At 31.9% G+C, this 20,254-nt stretch overlaps 1 protein-coding gene across 1 annotated transcript; it reads left to right on the forward strand.

Annotated features, from left to right (window-relative positions):
- The first annotated feature begins 2,124 nt into the window (after positions 1-2,124).
- LOC101491008 (uncharacterized) lies at positions 2,125-3,420 on the forward strand. Its single transcript, XM_004513706.1, has one exon. The coding sequence runs from the start codon at positions 2,125-2,127 to the stop codon at positions 3,418-3,420; it is 1,296 nt and encodes a 431-aa protein (XP_004513763.1).
- The last annotated feature ends 16,834 nt before the right edge of the window (positions 3,421-20,254 follow it).

Genomic DNA, 20,254 nt, shown 5'->3' on the forward strand with positions numbered 1-20,254 from the left:
TTATTATTATTATTATTATTATTATTATTATTATAGGTTTTATGTGTCATTACTAAAATTAATGTATAGTACTTATTACTATCATAATTATAGAATCATGTCCTACATATATGTAAGCTGTTCTTCCATTGACAAGGATAAGAAATAAAAATAAGAGTTTTCTGACTAGCGTTACTCTAGCAGCGTGTTTTATGCTGTAAGCGCTTGCAATTAAGCAACTGAAATTATAATGACTTTTTTTCTTAGATAAAACGTTAAAAAAACTCACACACAACTATAACGACTTATTAATTGCACAACAATCTGGATTATAGTATATCTTGTAGAGTCCATATTTTTACTGTAATAGGAACATTTTCAAAGATGCAGGGAATTCAATAGAAATTGAACAATGGATATTAATAAGTAGAGTCCATATTTTTACTGTAATAGGAACATTTTCAATTTTTTATCCTTTCAAATCACAACTTGATGGGTGAAGAATTGAAATTTTGAGCCATGAAAGTAAGCATGTTAGATATGAAATTTATTTAAATTTGTTGATTGTGATATCATGTTATCAATCATACCATATCTGTTAATTTATTTGGAATCTTTTTCTGTAATTAGATGTGTAGATTCAAATTATAGAGTTTTGTGAAAACTAATTGGTAGACAATGAATGTGCTAGTTCTTATGCTAATCCTAAGTTATTTGGCTCTTCTCTGCAACCATTCTTTCTGCTTTTTAATTTTTGCACCAACAATCCCTGTTATTGTGCTTAATATTATGTTTGAATATTAGTAGCAATGAACTTTGATGATTAGTTATGAATATGTGCTTAATTTTGTGCATTATTCTATTTTAAGTCATGATATGTGTATGGAATAAAGCTATTTGAGTGATATGTTCTACACTTTAAATGCTAAATTCTGCACTCTGTGTTCTAACTCCAGTTTAAATTCTGCACTTTCAGTTTTTATTCAAAACAATTTGTGCCAAACATAAATTAGGCATAGGAACAGAAGTTACCTATTGGTGTCAAACAGAAAAAAAGATATATTTTTTTACTTACATATGATTATGCTTCCATCCCAATCATCCAGGAGAGTGTTTTGTGTTAGTTTTCATTTAGTTATTTTAAAATACAAGAGTAAAGATTGAATTTCATGGTAAAATATAAGTTAAAATATATTTTTTTTTAAAGGACAGATTTAGACATGAGATTGGATAAATTTAGTGAACAACTTTCATATCATTGGGAAAAATTCAATTCTTGAAACATTGTAGATGAATGGTAAAACTTTTAATTTTAGTTTTTAAAAGGCACTTAATAGTATTACTTAAGATTATATTTGGAAAAAATGATAAACCTATTTAGTAATTTGAAATGAGACTTATAGATGTAGTATAGAATCTCGCTTAGTACGCAAATCTAAAACATCCATGTTGCATATGTTGTGTTCCTAAAATGAAATTGTTGGCTGTTGGTAAGTCGTTTCATTGTTGCTTTTTTATAGAATGGCATCAAGAAGGCATTGGAAAATAATTAAAAACAAAATAAATGTATATTTGATAGATGTTGTTACTTTTAGTGATTAATTACTGCTAGTGAATCAATAAACCAATTAGTACAGTGTAAATAAAACAAAATTGGATGAAAAAAAATGGTTATATATGAATAGTACTAGTATCATTATAATGCATTTATAAATGTTCGTTAATATTTTATATTTTTCAATATTTGAATTAGGAGCTTATTTCATCACTAATGTTGCAGGTAGAATACTGTTGTTTTGAGTCTTTGGAAAAACAACTGCTAAAAAGATTTTGTATTCAGTTTAGAAGTGAGTATTTTTGAAGGTTATAAACTTTCAGAGCTTGCTAAGGATAGTGTAACTTTTTATGTATGATTATAAGGTTGTTATGATCTTCCTTTTTTTTTTTTGTGCATTTTTTATGTTTATGTAGACTTGTTCTTCTTTAAGGACATTTGTTTTGTGAATCTACTTTATGACTCTTTTGCATGTTTTGTTCCTTTATGCATAGTGAAACTATTCTGTTTAAGGTTAATCTCTTTTCTATTCTAAGTTGAATTATGTTATTTGTATGTCAAAAAAACATATGTGAATCTTCTTTGAAGCAATGGATAAGTCATGGATTAAGCAGCCACACACATCGACTGAATATGATCAAGGGATAAAGGGATTTATTATTTTTGCCTTTCGAGATGAATTAGAAAATGGTGAAATAATATGCCCTTGTAAATGTTGTGGTTTCAAAAAACCGCAGAGTAGAAGTATAATGTACGATCACTTAAAGTGTAAACCATTTCCAAAGGAATACACCATTTGGATACATCATGAAGAGTCCATAGGAGAAACTAGTACTATCCCACCTAGTAATGTTTCAAATATAGTACAAGACACAGTTGTCGTTGATGATCATATGCAGAACATGATCAATGATGCTTTTGGAGTCGAAGATCCAACAAACGAAGTACCCATTGAATCAAATGCAAAGATTGATCAGAATGAAGATATGGTGCCAAAGGCAAGTCAGCAAAGGTATGAAGAGACCAAAGAGTACTATGAATTAAGTAGAGAGGGAGAACAACCTTTGTATGAAGGGTGTGTTAAATATTCAAGATTATCTTTTTTGGTAAAATTGTGTCATATCAAATGCTTATGTGGAATGACTAATAAAGCCATGACAATGGTTTTAGAGTTATTAAAAGATGCATTTGAAATTGCAAATATACCAAATTCATTCTATGAAGCCAAGAAAACAATCACCAAGCTTGGTTTAAATTATGAAAAGATCCCTGTTTGTCCGAATAATTGTATGCTTTATTGGGGTAATAAGGAAGATGAAGAGAGGGAGAACTGTAAAATTTGCAACACTTCCAAATGGAAATCAAAAGCAAAAGTTGGTGCAATTGGAGTGTCTGGTGATGGCAATAATCGAAAGAAAATTCCTGCAAAAGTTCTTCGTTATTTTCCATTAAAACCACGGTTACAAATATTATTTTTGTCATCAAAGTCGGCCGAGGATATGAGATGGCATGCAATTGATAGTAAGAACGATGGAATGTTGAGGCATCCTAGAGTTTCTGACGCTTGGAAACATTTTGACTTGACACACACTTGGTTTGCGTCAGACCCGCGAAATATGAGACTTGCATTGGCTAGTGATGGTTTTAATCCTTTTGGTATGATGAGTACAAATTATAGTATTTGGCCAGTTATTATCATTCCATACAACACTCCTCCATGGGTGTGCATGAAAGATACATCTTTTATAATGTCAATGATAATTCCCGGTAAAAAAATGCCAGGAAATGATATTGATGTCTACTTACAACCTATTGTCAAAGAATTAAAGGAGTTATGGGAAACATGTGTCGATACATATGATTCTTTAAAAAAAAAAAAGGTATGAAGAGGCCAAAGAGTACTATGAATTAAGTAGAGAAGGAGAAAAACCTTTGTATGAAGGGTGTGTTAAATATTCAAGACTATCTTTTTTGGTAAAGTTGTATCACATCAAATGTTTATGTGGAATGACTAATAAAGCCATGACAATGGTTTTAGAGTTATTAAAAGATGCATTTGAATTTGCAAATATACCAAATTCATTCTATGAAGCCAAGAAAACAATCACCAAGCTTGGTTTAAATTATGAAAAAATCCCTGTTTGTCCGAATAATTGTATGCTTTATTGGGGTAATAAGGAAGATGAAGAAAGGGAGACCTGCAAAATTTGTAATACTTCGAAATGGAAATCAAAAGCAAAAGTTGGTGCAGTTGGAGTGTCTGGTGATGGCAATAATCGAAAGAAAGTTCCTGCAAAAGTTCTTCGCTATTTTCCATTAAAACCACGGTTACAAAGATTATTTTTGTCGTCAAAGTCGGCCGAGGATATGAGATGGCATGCAAATGATAGTAAGAATGATGGAATGTTGAGGCATCCTAGAGATTCTGAAGCATGGAAACATTTTGACTTGACACACCCTTGGTTTGCATCAGACCCGCGAAATGTGCGTCTTGCATTAGCTAGTGATGGTTTTAATCCTTTTGGTATGATGAGTACAAATTATAGTATTTGGCCAGTTATTCTCATTCCATACAACACTCCTCCATGGGTGTGCATGAAACATACATCTTTTATAATGTCAATGATAATTCCCGGTAAAAAAATGCCAGGAAATGATATTGATGTCTATTTACAACCTCTAGTAAAAGAATTAAAGGAGTTATGGACAACAGGTGTCGATACATACGATTCTTTTAAAAAAGAGATGTTCACATTACATGCAACTTTGATGTGGACAATTAGTGATTTTCCAGGGCTGGGTACACTTTCTGGGTGGAACACTTACACTGGACTTGCTTGCCCATCGTGTAACATGGACTCTACTCCTCGTCGTCTTCCACATAGCAAAAAATGGTGTTTTATGGGTCATCGTCGTTTTCTTGATCAGAGACATAGATTTAGATTGAACAAGGTTCGCTTTGATGGTCAACAAGATATGCGTGGTCCACCTAAAATGTTATCTGGGCTTCAAATTCTTGAACAGGTTCAAAATATTGATGTCACATTTGGTAGAAAGCCAGATAAAGAAAGGTCGGGAAAAAGAATACGTGGTGGACGACCTACACAAGGTGTCAATCAACAATGGAAAAAGAAAAGCATATTCTTTGAACTTCCATATTGGAAGGATAATCTTCTGCGCCATAATCTTGACATGATGCATATTGAGAAAACTGTGTGTGATAATATCATATTTACTTTGCTAAATGATAACACAAAAAGTAAAGGTCATCTTAATGCAAGAAAAGACCTTAAAGCTACGGGTATAAGACCTGACCTTTGGCCCAATGAAAATGGAAGAATTTCTCCAGCAGTCTTTACTCTGACTACTAATGATAAGAAGAGATTTTTAACAACTTTAAAGAATATCATTGTGCCTGATGGTTATTCGAGCAACATTTCTAGATGCATTGACATGGAAAATCTTAAGTTGAATGGAATGTTGAAGAGTCATGATTGTCACATATTGATGGAACAACTTCTATCGTTAGCCATTCGAACATTACCTGATGATGTTTCAGCTATATTGATTGAGTTTTGCTCACTTTTTAGACAATTATGCAGTAAAGTATTGAATGTTGATGATTTGGAAAAATTGCAAAATCATATTGTCCTTACTTTATGCCACATGGAAATGATATTTCCTCCCTCATTTTTCACTGTTATGGTTCACTTGGTTGTTCACCTTGTTGAAGAAGTTAAACTTGGAGGTCCTGTTCATTATCGATGGATGTATCCTGTTGAAAGGTAAAATATGTGTGATCTTGTTCCTTCAATAATTAGTAGTTGACAATTTTGTTCTAACTAATATTATCGTGGTTCAATAATAGGTACTTAGGACAACTTAAATCGTATGTACGTAATAAAGCACGATCAGAAGGGTCTATTGCAGAAGGATACCTTGTACAAGAGATTCTTGCATTTTGTTCAAGATATCTAAAAAACAGTGAGACTAGATGGAATCAACTTGGTCGTGTAGATGATGAGCCTATTAATGAGATACAAACTGACTCACGTGTAGCTGAATTATTTCCTAGAGTTGGAAAATATGTTGGTGGATCTTCATACTACACCCTTACGCCAATTGACAAGTTACAGACTCAGACACATTTTAACAAACTGCATCATAGTTGACTACTATCTAAGGTAAGTAATTTTATTCTATTTGTATTATTTACCAATAATTTTTTTTTTCTATACATCTAATTTGAAATAACCAAATAGGCAATATAGAAGTATTATTCAAAGCCAAATGAGGAGTGGTGCAATGAGTGCTTCTGAGGTACGCAAGAAGGTTCATAGAGAGTTTCCTCATTGGTTTTGCAACTGTGTTAGTGTTCATGGCAAAATTGGTGATTGAGTTGCTTTGGTTTTTAATAAGAATGTGACTAATTGTATATTTTATGGTGTTTAGATTTGCAACAATCTCGACAACTTTAGTGGATATGATAAAAATGTTCTCGTTAGTCTTGCCCAAGGTCCTTCTAATAAAGTTAGAAGGTTCACTGCATTTAATGTCAATGGTTTCAAATTTCGAACATTGGCACGAGACAATTTATTAAAAACTCAAAATAGGGGAGTTTTTGGCATGTTCGGAACACAAAGTTACTCAAGCAATAGTGATGCCCAAATGAGATTTGGAGGGGTTCCTTACTATGGAAGATTGATAGATATCATTGAGCTTTCCTATGATGGCTTCAAAGTGCCCATGTTTAAATGCAAATGGGCGAATACCACAAATCCAAGAGGCATTAAGACGGATAAGCTGAGTTTTACCTCTATAAATTTTGCAAGACTAATACATACTGGAGAGCATGAAGATGATGAGCCATACATTAAAGCGTCAGAAGCTCAAATGGTTTATTATATGGATGATGAAAAGGAACAAGGATGGAGCGTACCTATTCATTTAATGCCAAGAGACTTGTATGACATGGGTGGAGATGATGAAATTATGGCACCCATTGAACCATACCCATCTCAAAATTTGGAACAAATTTTTTTTCTAATGAAACCACACATATACAATTGGCAAGAATGGCTACATATGATGATCCTGAAACTTCAACTTTTAATGACCATTTTGATGACAACAATCATGATATGAATTTATGATTGTTAATAATCCTAGTTTGTTGTTTATGATATGGTATTCTTCAATCTATGTTATTTTTTTACTACTCTTTTTTATTGTTGTGTTTAATGTGCTCATTTTTGTTATTATGTTCGTTTTTGTGTTAGGCATAATTATGATTGTCATCTTTGAAAATCCTACTTGTTTAGCTATTTGCATCAGTCTAACTTGGTTGTCATCAATGTTTGCAGTGTAAGTGTATTTGGAGTCTTAATCTTGTGAACAAAATAGAATCATCATATGAGGATATTCGACGCAAAACAATGGAAGAGAATAAAAAAAGGATGGAGGCTCTCAATCTAACTCATCTCTCTCAATCCCTTCACAAATCTTCTTATGCCATTTCAGAAACCTCACCGGTTAGTAATAACTAAAAATACTGACAATATAAGATGTTTCTTATTCGTATTATGTGTTGATTTTTATTTATTTACATGGATAATAAATGATTGTAGCGTTTCACGAAGGGCTGCTCGAGACTTATACTACCTAGAGTTCTTGAAGTAGCCAAAATGAAGCACCTGCGGAGACATAATTTACAACCAATAGTCCAAACGACAAGTCTGCCACTTACCCAAGTGACAACACTGCCACTATTGCAACCGATAGAACCACTACCATCTCCGATGACAGCACCACCAACTGTAGTGCAACCGACAAATCCACCACTTTCTCAAGCACCACCTTCTCAAGCAACAACATTGCCATAAGCGCAAACGATAAAACCACATCCTTCTCTGGTGACAACACCACCAACTACAGAAGAAACAATTTTCTAAGAGACATCCTCTCACTCTGAAGATGTGGTAGAAGATGAGCCATAAATTTCTCAAAAACGGAATTCTACATATTGGGATTTAGAAGTTATTAGTATGTTATCTAATGTATAATTATATTTATAAAATTTAATTGTTTTACTTGATTGCAATATGACATATTTCGTTGAATTATGTATTAGATGAGGCGGGACATATTTCGAAGACACACTTAAGGGTATCAGACGTGCTTGAAGCTCTTCCAAATGTTAGTAGAATAATAACTAGATGGAATTCAACTGGGCAACCAGTAGGATCAGTTGCTGGTTTGTTAGGCGGTTTTTTTGGTTGAAATTGCAAGGAAGTTTAAGGATTTTCCTATAATGTACGACAATGGAAACTAGTTCCTTCGAAAAGAAAAGATGAAATTTTTAAGGATAAAATACAGGTATGAATGATATACAATTGAATATTCTTTATTTATTGTTTTGATTGTAAACTAACTTTTTTTAATGATTATTCTAGTCAAAATTTGTTGTTGATGATGGAGACAACAAAAAATATATCCTTACGAGCCTTAGAAAGGAATGGTGAGATGCACGATGTAGGTTGTTTAAGAAATTTTATAAGTGGGATCTTTCTTTGGAGGAAAACCTACAAAATTATCCAAAGTGGGATCTTTTGTTACATTGTCATTTGTTTTCTACTGTTTAGTTTTCTAATGTCATTTGTTATCATTGCAGGAGAAAGCTGATAAAAATGCTGCAAATAGAGAAAAGCTAACGATCCTTCATACATTAGGCTCTAAGACGCTTGCAAGGAAGAGGGATGAGTTGGTATGATTCACTCAATCTACTATTGATTGCATACTTAATTGAACAAGTACTTATTACATGTATTTACTTGTAGGAACTGAGAGATGGTCGAAAATACAGTAGGGGTGAAATGTATTCAATTTGTCATAAAATGTTTGATAGGTCATTTGTCAGTGACGAGGCCAAGGAAAAATCTGTAAGTGTAAATAATAGAAGTGTTATGTGATTGTAACTATTTCTTATTGACCACTTTATAAATCAAAGATGCAACTGTTAGTTTTGGTAATAGTGAGTTGCAAAGCTATAAAGTTTCTTATTTGGTTGGTAATAGTGAGTTGCAAAGTTAGACATTTATGTTGCAAAGAGGAATTTATTTTGCTTCATATGTTTGCGCAGGAACAATTGCAAGCTGAAATTGGGAAGACTCCTTCTCCAAATGAAGCATTTGTTAATGTATTTGGAAAAGAACATCCAGGATATGTCCGTTGTATGGGACTTGGAATAACACCGTCTGAAATTACTACATCTACTTCTCACTCTGTAAGATCAATGTCTTCATCAGAAGCTAATGAAAAGATGGAGAAAATGCAAGCTGAAATCGATAGGCTAAAGAAAAGGGATGCTGAAGTTGATATGTTAAAGAAGCAAATTGCTTTCTTGTTGCAAATGCAAAATTCTATAGAAAACGGGTAAAATTGTTTTCATAGCAAACATATTTAAAAAATCATGTGAGAACTGTTTGTCCTTAGTTAAAAATATCGATTGTGTAATGTTTGATTCTAGATATATAAGAAATTTGGTTAATTAGTATTTGACAATATTTATCAATATTCATTGAGGTTAATAAATACTTTTTTTTCAGGCAACAGATATAGAATCACTAATAGATGGTAGACGTTCAGCTGAGTCTAGCCACTAACCTGATGATCGTGGAACAACATCATTAGGGACTTTTTAGATATTTGGATAAACTTCTATGTTTGATTGAGTTATTTTGTATATTTAGTCACTCCACTAATGTTTTGAATATTTAAATTACTTTATTTATTGTTTTAGTTAACTTCAATGTATGAATTAGTGTTATTTCTTTTGAAAAAAGTTATATAAATTGGATTTAGGTACAACTTTTATATAATTATGTATTTAAATTATTTGGATGATATTTATGAAGATTTTGTATTTTAATTAATAAAAAATAGGAAAAAATTATGTCATATTTTTTTTATTTTAAATTATTAGGTTTGCGACGGTTCAAACTGCCTCCAAATAAATATAGCGACGATTGATAACTGTCGCAGTTTTTTAAAAACAAATAAACTTGAGTGTGTTTAGCGACGGTTTTAACCGTCGCAAACTGTAGATAGAGGCGGTTAGGAACCGTCACAAATGTTGCCGACGGTTGGAACGCTGGTTTTTGGAACCATTGCAAACAGGCCTCGCGACTCACGAATCTGCGACAGTTGCAGAACCGTCACAATCATCTTTTGGAGGCGGTTATAACCGCCGCAGATGTCCCTTACAACTGCCGCAAATCAATTTTTTTTTTCTTGTAGTGTATATTCCAAGACCTAACACTCAAGGAAAGAGGATATGAAGGATTTAGAGGAAATCAGAAAGGTAAGATCATAAACATTGCTACAGTAGGTAATGGCTATTTATCCTCTATTAAATATGTTCTACTTGTAAAAGGATTAATGCATAACCTATCGAACATAAGTGAATTAAGCGACAATGGTTATGATGCTGTCTTCAATCAAAATTCATATAATGCTATTAGTCAAACAAATGGATCCATACTATTTATAGGGTCAGAGGAAAAATAACATTCATAAGGATGGTGGATCTGACATAAAATATTAGGACATGTCAACTTGATATTAATATCAAAGTTATATAGTCTAAATCTAGTAAGAGGACTGCCAATTCTAAATTATAAATCAAATGTTCTTTGTGAGGCATGTCAAAAAGGAAAACAAACAAAATCATTGTTTGCTTCAAGGAGTGTTATGGTCATTTCTAGACAACTTGAACTTTTGCACATTGATTTAATTGATCCTGTAAGGACACCCTCTGTAGGTGGTAAGAAGTATAGACTTGTTATTATTGATGACCATTCTAAATGGACATATGCAAAATTTCTTAAACACAAGGATGAGTCACAAAGTCTCCACTACTTTATGCAAACAAGTGCAAAATGAAGAATATTTCTTTATCACAATAATTCGTAGTGATAATGGTGGTGAATTTAAAAATAAAACTTTGAAAACTTTTGTGAACAGAATGATAATTTACATAATTTTTCTTCTCCTAGAACATCTTAACAAAATGTTCTAGGAGGAGGAGTAGTAGAGGAGTAGTAGTAGTAGTAGTAGTATTAAATTCAACATAATTTAAAAATAGTCTAAATTTCTCCATCAATCAAGTAGTAGTAGAGTATCATTTTCATGAAGATTAATGAAGCTAAGTTCTAAATTTTTTGAAATCTATAATCTAGTTTTAATTAATCAAGATCTAAAGTAACAAGTAACAAATAAACATCTTTGGTTGATAGTTATAAGTAAAATAAGATCAAATATGCAATGATATGATGACAGAAAATTTGTCTAAGATTCATAGGATATAGAGTAATTAAAGATATAATTTAGTTATAAAATTTATATGCTTCACTATGTTCATACTACAAATTGAATCATATGGCATTAATGACACAATCATGATTTTTATTGGATTAAATGTTGTTCCTAGCACATAGACACAGAAAAACACAGCCGCCATTTCTCCATTTTATTTAAATTAATGATTTTTACACAAATTTAGTTTTCTTTTATATTTTCTTATTTGTAATTTTGTTGGTTGAGTATGGCGTATTTTGCTTTCCTGACTTGGTGCGGTGCATTTTGGTTTTCCTATCTTGGTGCGGTGCATTTTGGTTTCCCTATCTTGGTGCGGTGTTCACTTTTTGTTCAGATTGACAAAGTAGTTTCGATCAATTAAAAATTTTAATAAATGACTTTGGCGTCGTCAACATTACAAATTCGAAGACATAATTATTCCAAGCACTTGAATTTTGTCATATATAAAGGTATCTTTCTGTTTTGCACTATTAACTTATGTGTTGTGAGTTTGTTCACAGATTCATCCTTTTTATTTTTAGCAAACTTGAATTTGTATACAACAATGTACTCTATAATTTGATTCGATGAATATGGTTTCCTTTAGAGTAAAAAAGTTGTTCCTAGCCATTTAACATCAATATCTTTTGTGTTATATTCACTATATCCATATTAAATCAAGTAATTCCAACTTTTTCCTTTTTCAAGTTCAAAAGACTAGCCATAGAACTTAAATGGTCAAATAAGAATTCAAGACAACAGTAAAACAACTTGTTTAAGAGGAAGCTAAACACACAACAACATACTAACTTATGGACTTCATTTATAATCCCATTGATCCATAACTACAAAGAGTTTTAACTCATATATATTGAGCTTAGGGAATAACATGTAAATGAAAGCTAACACTAAGGAGCTCATTACAATCGAGTTTAATGAATTAAGGATGAAGAAAAGATAATAATACAAACCAGAAGTAGTTGTTATTGATTTTACTTTAGCTCAAAGTGAAAGTTTGTTTTCTTCAATCAAAAGTTTCAAAACTAGCTCAAATGGCTCCAAAAATTTGGTGGAGGGTGTTAATGGTGATGAAAAATGGTTGGAAAACATATATCGTGATTAAGGAAGAGTGGAGGCTTTGAAATTAGGGCAAAACTCCTTCATTTTAGGTTGGCAGCTATCGTCTTTTGAATAGGATACTTTTTTACAACTTTTCTCTCTCCTTTAAGGCTTATATTGCCTTTATTCATAAAACAATCATAGGTCCAATGGAATAAAATGATGAGACAAATGAAATAGTCCATTAATGTGTCAATGATGTGATTAGATGCCCCAAATTGTTTCATTAGAATTCTACTCCTGTCACTGTAAGTACCAGATTTGTTCAAATATAAATACATATTATTGATACTCTAATGACAAGAAAGTAAAAGAATAATGATCGACTGATCGGTTACTTTAAGTGTGTAGATTGTTTAAAGACATAGTAAGAGTATATATATATATATATATATATTGTTGACTATCTGACACGAGAAATATTAACAATTGTGACTGAATGATAAATGTTTATCTCTGGAGCATAGAAAATATATTGTCAACTAATGAATAAATGAATATGTTTATGAGTAAAAAAAACTATTAATAACTTAGAAAAAAGTTATGTTGATCAAGCTCTATGAAGCTCTGGTCTAAAGACGTTAAATCACATATGCAATGTTAAAACAAATTGCTCTAGTCCATCTTCTGATGTTTAAACATCTAAAGTGATTATTAGAAGAATAAGAATTGATCAAAGTTTCTAAAGATAACTCAAGTGATCAAACCTCTTGTGAAAAGACAACGACCAAGATATCCATCTGGTCTACTAACACACAACATTAGAAGGCATACATTAGATGTTGTGCGCTGGAGCGCAAATGTCTGCATTTTGGATGCATTTCTGTAGTATTTTAACAATTTGTTTTTGTATAGGAGTGTTGGAGTGCTCCTGGTTTCACTAGAGCGCACGATGCACTACATAATGCATAAAAGTATGTTTTTATCACTTTTTAGGTATAATTTTGTGGCTATTTCGAAGTGTGGAGACTTGTGCCCTTGTAGATAAACTCAATGGGGTTGATTCTAATACAATTAAAGGAGTTTTATGAAGAGTCATTCACAAATTTTTCTTGTGCTTTTTCTTAAATCTTTATCTTTTGTATCTTTATCATGAGTTGCAAAACTCTCGTTGTCAGGGATGAGTGAAACAAGATAATGTTTTTTATTACTTGACCAACTTTAAATTGTTTTATGATTCGTATTTTGAAAAGGAAATGAACTTTACGAATGTTTGAGATGAGAAATTCATGATATTGTAGTCTAGAGATAGATGCATGTGATGAAACCAATTGAATTATTTGTAAATGAAATAGCTTAATAAAAGAATTATTGTACTATAAAACTTAGTTCTAATATTAAATCTACTAAAGAATTAGGGGTTACTTTGGAATTAAATGTTTTATCACTAAGGAATTAGGGTAAGAATAGTAAAGAGAAATCGAAAGTAGTTTAATAAAAGAATTCAGTAATAGGGATCAAATTAGAAACCTAGGTTGGATTTGAAGTAAAACTCATCCCATGTATTTTTCTTATTAGAAACTTTCAATATTATTACTGTTGATTTTATACTTTTTACAACAACAAAAATTAATATATAAAAAATGAAATAAAAAAATATAATGATAATAATAAAAAAAACAAAAATAAATAATTTAGGTTATAAATATTATTATTGTTTGCCTTTGATTCATGTTCAGACATTTCACTCTTTTCTAAAACATAATAAAAAAAATAAAAATAAAAAAATAAAAAAACGTTTATGATTAGATGAAAAGAAACTGAAAATAAATGGGTTGATGGTAATAAAAATTAGTATAATGGTTATCAATTGAATGAAAAGAAATGGTTGAATGATAATAAAAATCAGTATAATGGTGATCAATTGAATGAAAAGAAACAAAAAAGAAAGGGATTAATAGTTAGAAAAATGGTGATCAATTCACAATTATTTCCTTGTCTTTAAATAATTCAGACCAAGGGGAGGAAATGGGAGTAGAAAAGAATGAAAGCACTATTGAGTAAAAAAAAAATAGAGAGAAAATAATAGGCAAAAATAGGGAGGAGCAGAAAATATGAATTTGATAAAACCAGTCCAACAAAATCAATTCAGTAGTAAAGTATCGATTTTCTTATCCTCATCTAATTTTCTTCTTATTAACTTCTTTGTATTGCATCCTTGAAAAGAAAATGTAGTTTAGTTATTTTTCTTTTTCTGCCAAAATAAACTCATATGTTAAACTTTTATTTTTCTTAAGTTGGTTGTTCTTAAAATTGTTTTGCAACACACATACTAAAAAACAAAAACATAAATAATTGATGCTTATAAACCAATCACCAAGTAAAACCAACTTCACCCATTGTAACATCACACAAAACTCATATCATGGTTTATCAAATAACTCAGAAAATCATAAAAACAAACTTGATTAATAAATAAAAAAATTTCTTCTTGAGATTAGAATTAATAGTCGCCGCTATATGAAATTCATCCTAGCTCGCCGCATCATATTATTCACCCAACCGTCGATGGCCTTTATGCCGCAACAGATCCGACAACACACGAGATAATTCTTGAACATGCTGCATATTTTGTTTCGTTATCGCGTCCATCTGTTTCGTACATATATGATCGTGTTACCGTTGTTTTCTAACAAGAACTAATTTTTCTTAACTTTATAATCAAATACAAAATAAAAAGATACAATTCGTGAACAAACATCTCACCACTTTTTTCGTTATTATTATTACCTTTTTCTATACATATATAATAATAATTATAATAAAAAATAATTAAAATAGAGTAATAATAAAATCAGACACCACATAAATATTTTCTACTCAAGAACTACGTGTGTTTCAATTCTCTATTGGACCTAAGCATATGAAGGAGCAAGTTATTCCCCTTGTCAAACCAAATTATAAAAATCTATTTTTTCTTCTTTTATTAATCTAAATAATTTATTTTCTTTTTTATTATTCTTTCAGAGGTAAAATAAATAAATAATTTATATACAATTAATTATAGAGTAATTGCTTTAACAGACAATGTATGGTAATATTACTTTAAAAGACGATGTAGGGTAATGAAAATCTGTTTTGATTACTATGTCCTACCACTTGAAAATGAAGATTTATTGGTCATAGAAGCAGAAGATGATAAGTGTTACATGCAAATGATCAATTGGAACTTGATACACATAATCACATACAAATATTTATTTTGACAAGTTTTTAATGACGAATCAATCCTAGAAGTTATGATACGAAACTGCATGACACATCCTGATTTCTTGTAATCAAATCGACTAGAAACCCTAACGAAATTTTTAAAAGGACGTACCATCCTTACTTGAAAACCACAATACAACAATAATACCGATACTGCAATAAGTATAATAAGTTGTCTCTACACTCTTGCTTTTAATTTTTGTTTTACCTAGAGCTGATAAATATTATTGAGACTAAAACTTTGAGAACACACTCTTGTGAGAAATTATTTTCAGAAAACCTAAACTTATTCTTTTGTAAACTACCCCAATAGTGGTTGCATCTCTCAACAGCTTAACTGCACTAAGCTAGGTTGAGAAGACTCGAATACAATCAATTTGACTAGTAAGTGTTCTGCTTGACGAGATCGTCTTACTTCAGCACGGGAACGATACCTTTCAAAACTTCTCGTCTGTCATATCAATCTAATACTCAAAACAATGCCACATGTCTTTTACTTTATTATTTATATCAAAAAGCAGCTTAACACACTTGCTTAAAGTAGAGGTTTCTGATAAAATTATTTCTTCCAAGTTGAAATTTTTGTCTTGTACTTCAAAAAAAAAAAAAGGAGAACCATAATAATAGCTAAAAGCTTATTGGAAAAAATGGATTCAAAATTATAAAAATTTAAATATCATTCAGAGTTTCTTTCTAAAAAAATTACAATATTAATGGATTTGATATATGAGAAGTGTTATTACACACAAAACAATCAAAAAAGAAAATCATTTTATCAAAATTTCATGGATAGAACCATACTTTGTGAAATATATTGAAATAAAATTATTAAGCCAAAAATTAGTAACACCAACTCTTATGGTTTCTCTAGAGTTTTATAGTTGTTCTTCACCTTTATGATAATCAGATCAGCGGTAAATGACACGATAATGTCACAGTTATAATAAATTAAGAGTTCGTAGGAGTGGAGAAAATACGATACTACAGTTTCATCGTCGACAACTGCATCTCGACACTAGAAGAATTGTAAAGATATTAAAGAAATCTTTCTCGTGTTTTTTCTTGAAGTTTTATTGATCCAAGGGCATAAAGTGGGTGAAAGACACTCTACCTTTCTTGCCTCTAAGTTAAAGGATCTGTTTACGTGAATTAATTGATTAAATCCTTTAGATCGAAGGGATTAAATGTAGTTGTCGTGGTGATGGTGAACCAGGATAAATTAGTTGTGTTATTTTGTTTATCCGGTCTATTTTCATTACCTTGGTTTATTCTTTTAATAAATGGTTTTTTTAAAAGAAAAATAAAAAATAAAACACAATTTAATCGCCCTTTCTTGTTTTTCTTGTTCTAGTTAAAGGACACCAAATATATTTTTTAGAAGAATTCATGTTAAGAAGTTTTCCAAATATGTTTCAAGAAAGAGGGAGAGTGAGAGTGCAATTCAAAGATATTTCAAAGGATTTGGATGCAATTGGGAAGGTTAAGTTCAATAAGGTGAAAACCGACTTTTCAAACAAAGAAAAAGGCATATAGTAGCCATCTCCTTGAACATGACTTCATACGTGCTATCCACCATAGAGTAATAAGTAGAAATCCTTTGCATCTTCAAAGGAATACATACCTCCTAGTCTTATCATTGCTACTTGATTATTCCAATGAAAAGTTCTCGATATGATTCGAGGAAAAGATTGAAATTGAAAAGAGGATAGAACCATTCCAAATAACCCCACCGTGTCGGAGCAAAATTTTTCAAAACGATAACTCCAAAAGCAATAAAAACTCTATTGAAAAAATGAACAAGTAAAAACACCCAAAATTTCACCCATTTTTTACTCAAACTCCCCCTAGTTACGATTGTAGCAAAAATACGATCACAATGAGAATTTGATATGACACCCCAAAGTTCGTTGCTGTTAACAATGAAAAGAGGAAGAAAAGAGAAAACCAATCTAGGGTTTCATAACATAGAATGAACCAAATTTAAGTTAATAGGGTTACAATGAGTATATATACAAGAGAATATAAATGTCTAAAATACCCTTACTACTAATATATAATAACATTATCTAACATCTCCTCTCAAACTCACAATGCATTAACATGAAGCATCGATAGTTTGTCAACTAAAAAACAGAAACGTTTAATGAAATGCATCTTTATGAAAAAATCAACAATCTGTAAAGAAGAAGAGATAAACGGTAGAGTAATGGTTCCATGCCAAAGATGATGATGAGTAAGATGACAATCAATCTCAACGTGTTTGGTGCGTTCATGAAAGACCAAGTTATGAGCAATTTGAATAGCACTCTTGTTATCGCAGTGCATCGAAGTTGGCTCAGAAAGAGAGATACCCATATCAGACAAAAGCTAAGCAACCAATTATTTTAGCGGTAGTGGATGTCATATCACAATACTCAGCTTCTGTAGAAGAGCGAGAGACAATCTCGTGTTTCTTACTCTTCCAAGAAATAAGATAGTCTCCAAGAAAGATACAAAACCCTGTGGTGGATTTACGATTTGTGGTGTCACTGCCCCAATTAGCATCAGAATAAGCACGTAACTCTAATGAGGATGATAATGAAAAGAGAAGGCTTTGAAGTTGAGTTCCTTAAAGATAAAAAATGTAACACCCCAACATTTTCATATATATTATATATGTGTCTTGTTAGTAATTGTTGCCCAATGGAGCGTTACAACGAAGAATTCGGAGAACTGTTGCCCAATGTACTATAGTAGGAGAGACAATAAATTGACTAACAACATGAACATCATAGGCAATGTCATGTCTAGCAATCGTAAGATAAACTAAGCTGCCAACCAAAGTACGATACAAAGTGGAATCTGATAAAGGAACACCATCCGAGGGAGCATATTTCACATTCAACTCAAGAGAAGTATATGCTGCTCTAGTATCAGAAAGACGAGCCTGGTCCAGAATGTTGGTAATGTACTTGGATTGAAAAAGAAGGTAGCCTCTAGGAGAGTAGGCAACTTCAATCCCCAACAAGTAGCGAAGAGTTTCCAAGTCCTTCATCTCAAACTGCTTGGCTAATTGCAATTTCAACTCATTGATTCCACTAAAATCATCACCTATAGAGAAAGTATAATGTGACCATAAGTGGTTGACCTTATAAACAATGCAGAATCACGTTCACTAGAGTGAAAATCAAAAGAAGTGATCACAATAGAAAATTTCTCAAACCAGGATCGAGGAGCCTGTTTAAGACTATATATAGCCTTTTTTTAACTTACATACTTCCCTTTGATTATGAGAAACTCCTTGTGGAGAGACCATATAGACTTCTTCATGAAGCTCATCATTTAAAAAAAACTTTTGACATCCATTTGAGAAATATATCATTGACGAATAGATGCAACTGCAATAAGAGTACGAATAGTGGTCATCTTGGCTACATGGACAAAAGTTTCTTTATAATTCATACCATATTGTTGAGAGAATCCTTGGCAACAAGACGTTCTTTGTAGCGCTCAACGGACCCATTAGACTTAGTTTTGATCTTGTGTACCCAACAAGATCCAATAGCACGTTTTCCAGGAGGAAGAGGTACTAATTTCCAAGTGTCGGTTTTGTGAAATGCAGAGAGTTATTCTACCATAGCCTGCTGCCAAAGAGGACCAAGAACAACCTCTTTATAGGAAGAGGGCTCAGAAAAACTGTGAATAGAGGTTAAGAAATAAGCAAACGAAGCTGAGTATGTGGAATAGACAAAATCAGGTAACTGAGTAGACTTACGTTGACGAGAGGGGTAGCGAGGAAGATCGACAATCGCAGGAAGTGGTTGCACAATCGGGGGGACAAGAGGGATTTCATCATGTAGAGTTGAAGTATTTGTCTTGCAATTCTCAATATTACAATCACTAGAAGCGTTATCATTAGGACCAAACGAATCAATATGAGTTGGTTCAGAACTCTTAGTAATCTGAGAATTAGAGGAAACATAGTAAAAAGGGATGTGCTCAAGAAAAACAACATTACGAGATACATATAGTTTTCTTTCATAAGGATCATAACAACGATAACCCTTTTGACCATCGCCATATCCAAGAAAAACACACGTGGCTGAACGAGAAGACAACTTAATGCGCTCTACTTGAGGGCGAAGAACAAAACAAGTAGAACCAAAGACTTTCAAAGAATAGTAATCAGGGATAGAAGCATACAATTTTTCAAAGAGAGACAAACCTAATATGACAGAGGATGGAATTCTATTAATAGCATGAACAGCAGTAAAAACTGCTTCTCCCCAAAACTCACTAGAAACCTGATGACTCTTCATCATATGCATATTTTCCCACTATTTTAGTCTTATTTATCCTCAATCATTAGTTAAATTAAGGATTTATTTGATATATTTTGTGGATTTTTTTTCTTTGAGTTAATAAAATGTTTTGTGTTTTATTTTAGTGATTAAGTAGGAATTTTTCGTAATTTTACATTGCGTTGTGTTTTGGTGCAATGCTGAATTTTGGTGAGAAAATCAACATGATATATGTAGAGTATTTCAGCCATATCTGGAGTTGTAGATGTCCAATTGGAGTCCAACCAAGTGCACATGAAAGCCACGATCCATAGCTACAACTTTCATGAAGACACCAGAACCAAATTCAGACTCGAAAGAGGAGACAAATGCAATATACGCTGAACAGCAGATGTTGAGCGCTTGGAGCGCGCCTGGGGCGCGTTTTCAGCCATCCAACACTGCCCAGATGCCCCTGGAGCGCGTTTTCACTATTGAATTTATTTATTTACTTAATTGAAATTTTTTGCTTTGCAATAAATTTTTTGATTTGATTTGATTTTTTTTTATTTGTTGAACTTGCTAATGTCATGTCTAGTGGTTTGTCTCTTCTTTGTTTGAGATAACTATTCGTTGTAGAGCATGGAAGATTATAATGATGATATTCTACTACAATTATATGAAGAGTGTGATACTTGTCTTATTTCGGGTATATGTCGCATGATTGAGGGGCAAATCTTGAGCTATACATTTTTAAAATATCACCCTCAGATCCCTC

The sequence above is a fragment of the Cicer arietinum genome, unplaced genomic scaffold, assembly GCF_000331145.2.
Source record: "Cicer arietinum cultivar CDC Frontier isolate Library 1 unplaced genomic scaffold, Cicar.CDCFrontier_v2.0 Ca_scaffold_6351_v2.0, whole genome shotgun sequence".
Classification (NCBI taxonomy): domain Eukaryota; kingdom Viridiplantae; phylum Streptophyta; class Magnoliopsida; order Fabales; family Fabaceae; genus Cicer; species Cicer arietinum.

Bases quoted from the DNA above. Each gene is read 5' to 3' on its own strand.
- LOC101491008 (XM_004513706.1), top strand. From the start codon at position 2,125: ATGGATAAGTCATGGATTAAGCAGCCACACACATCGACTGAATATGAT.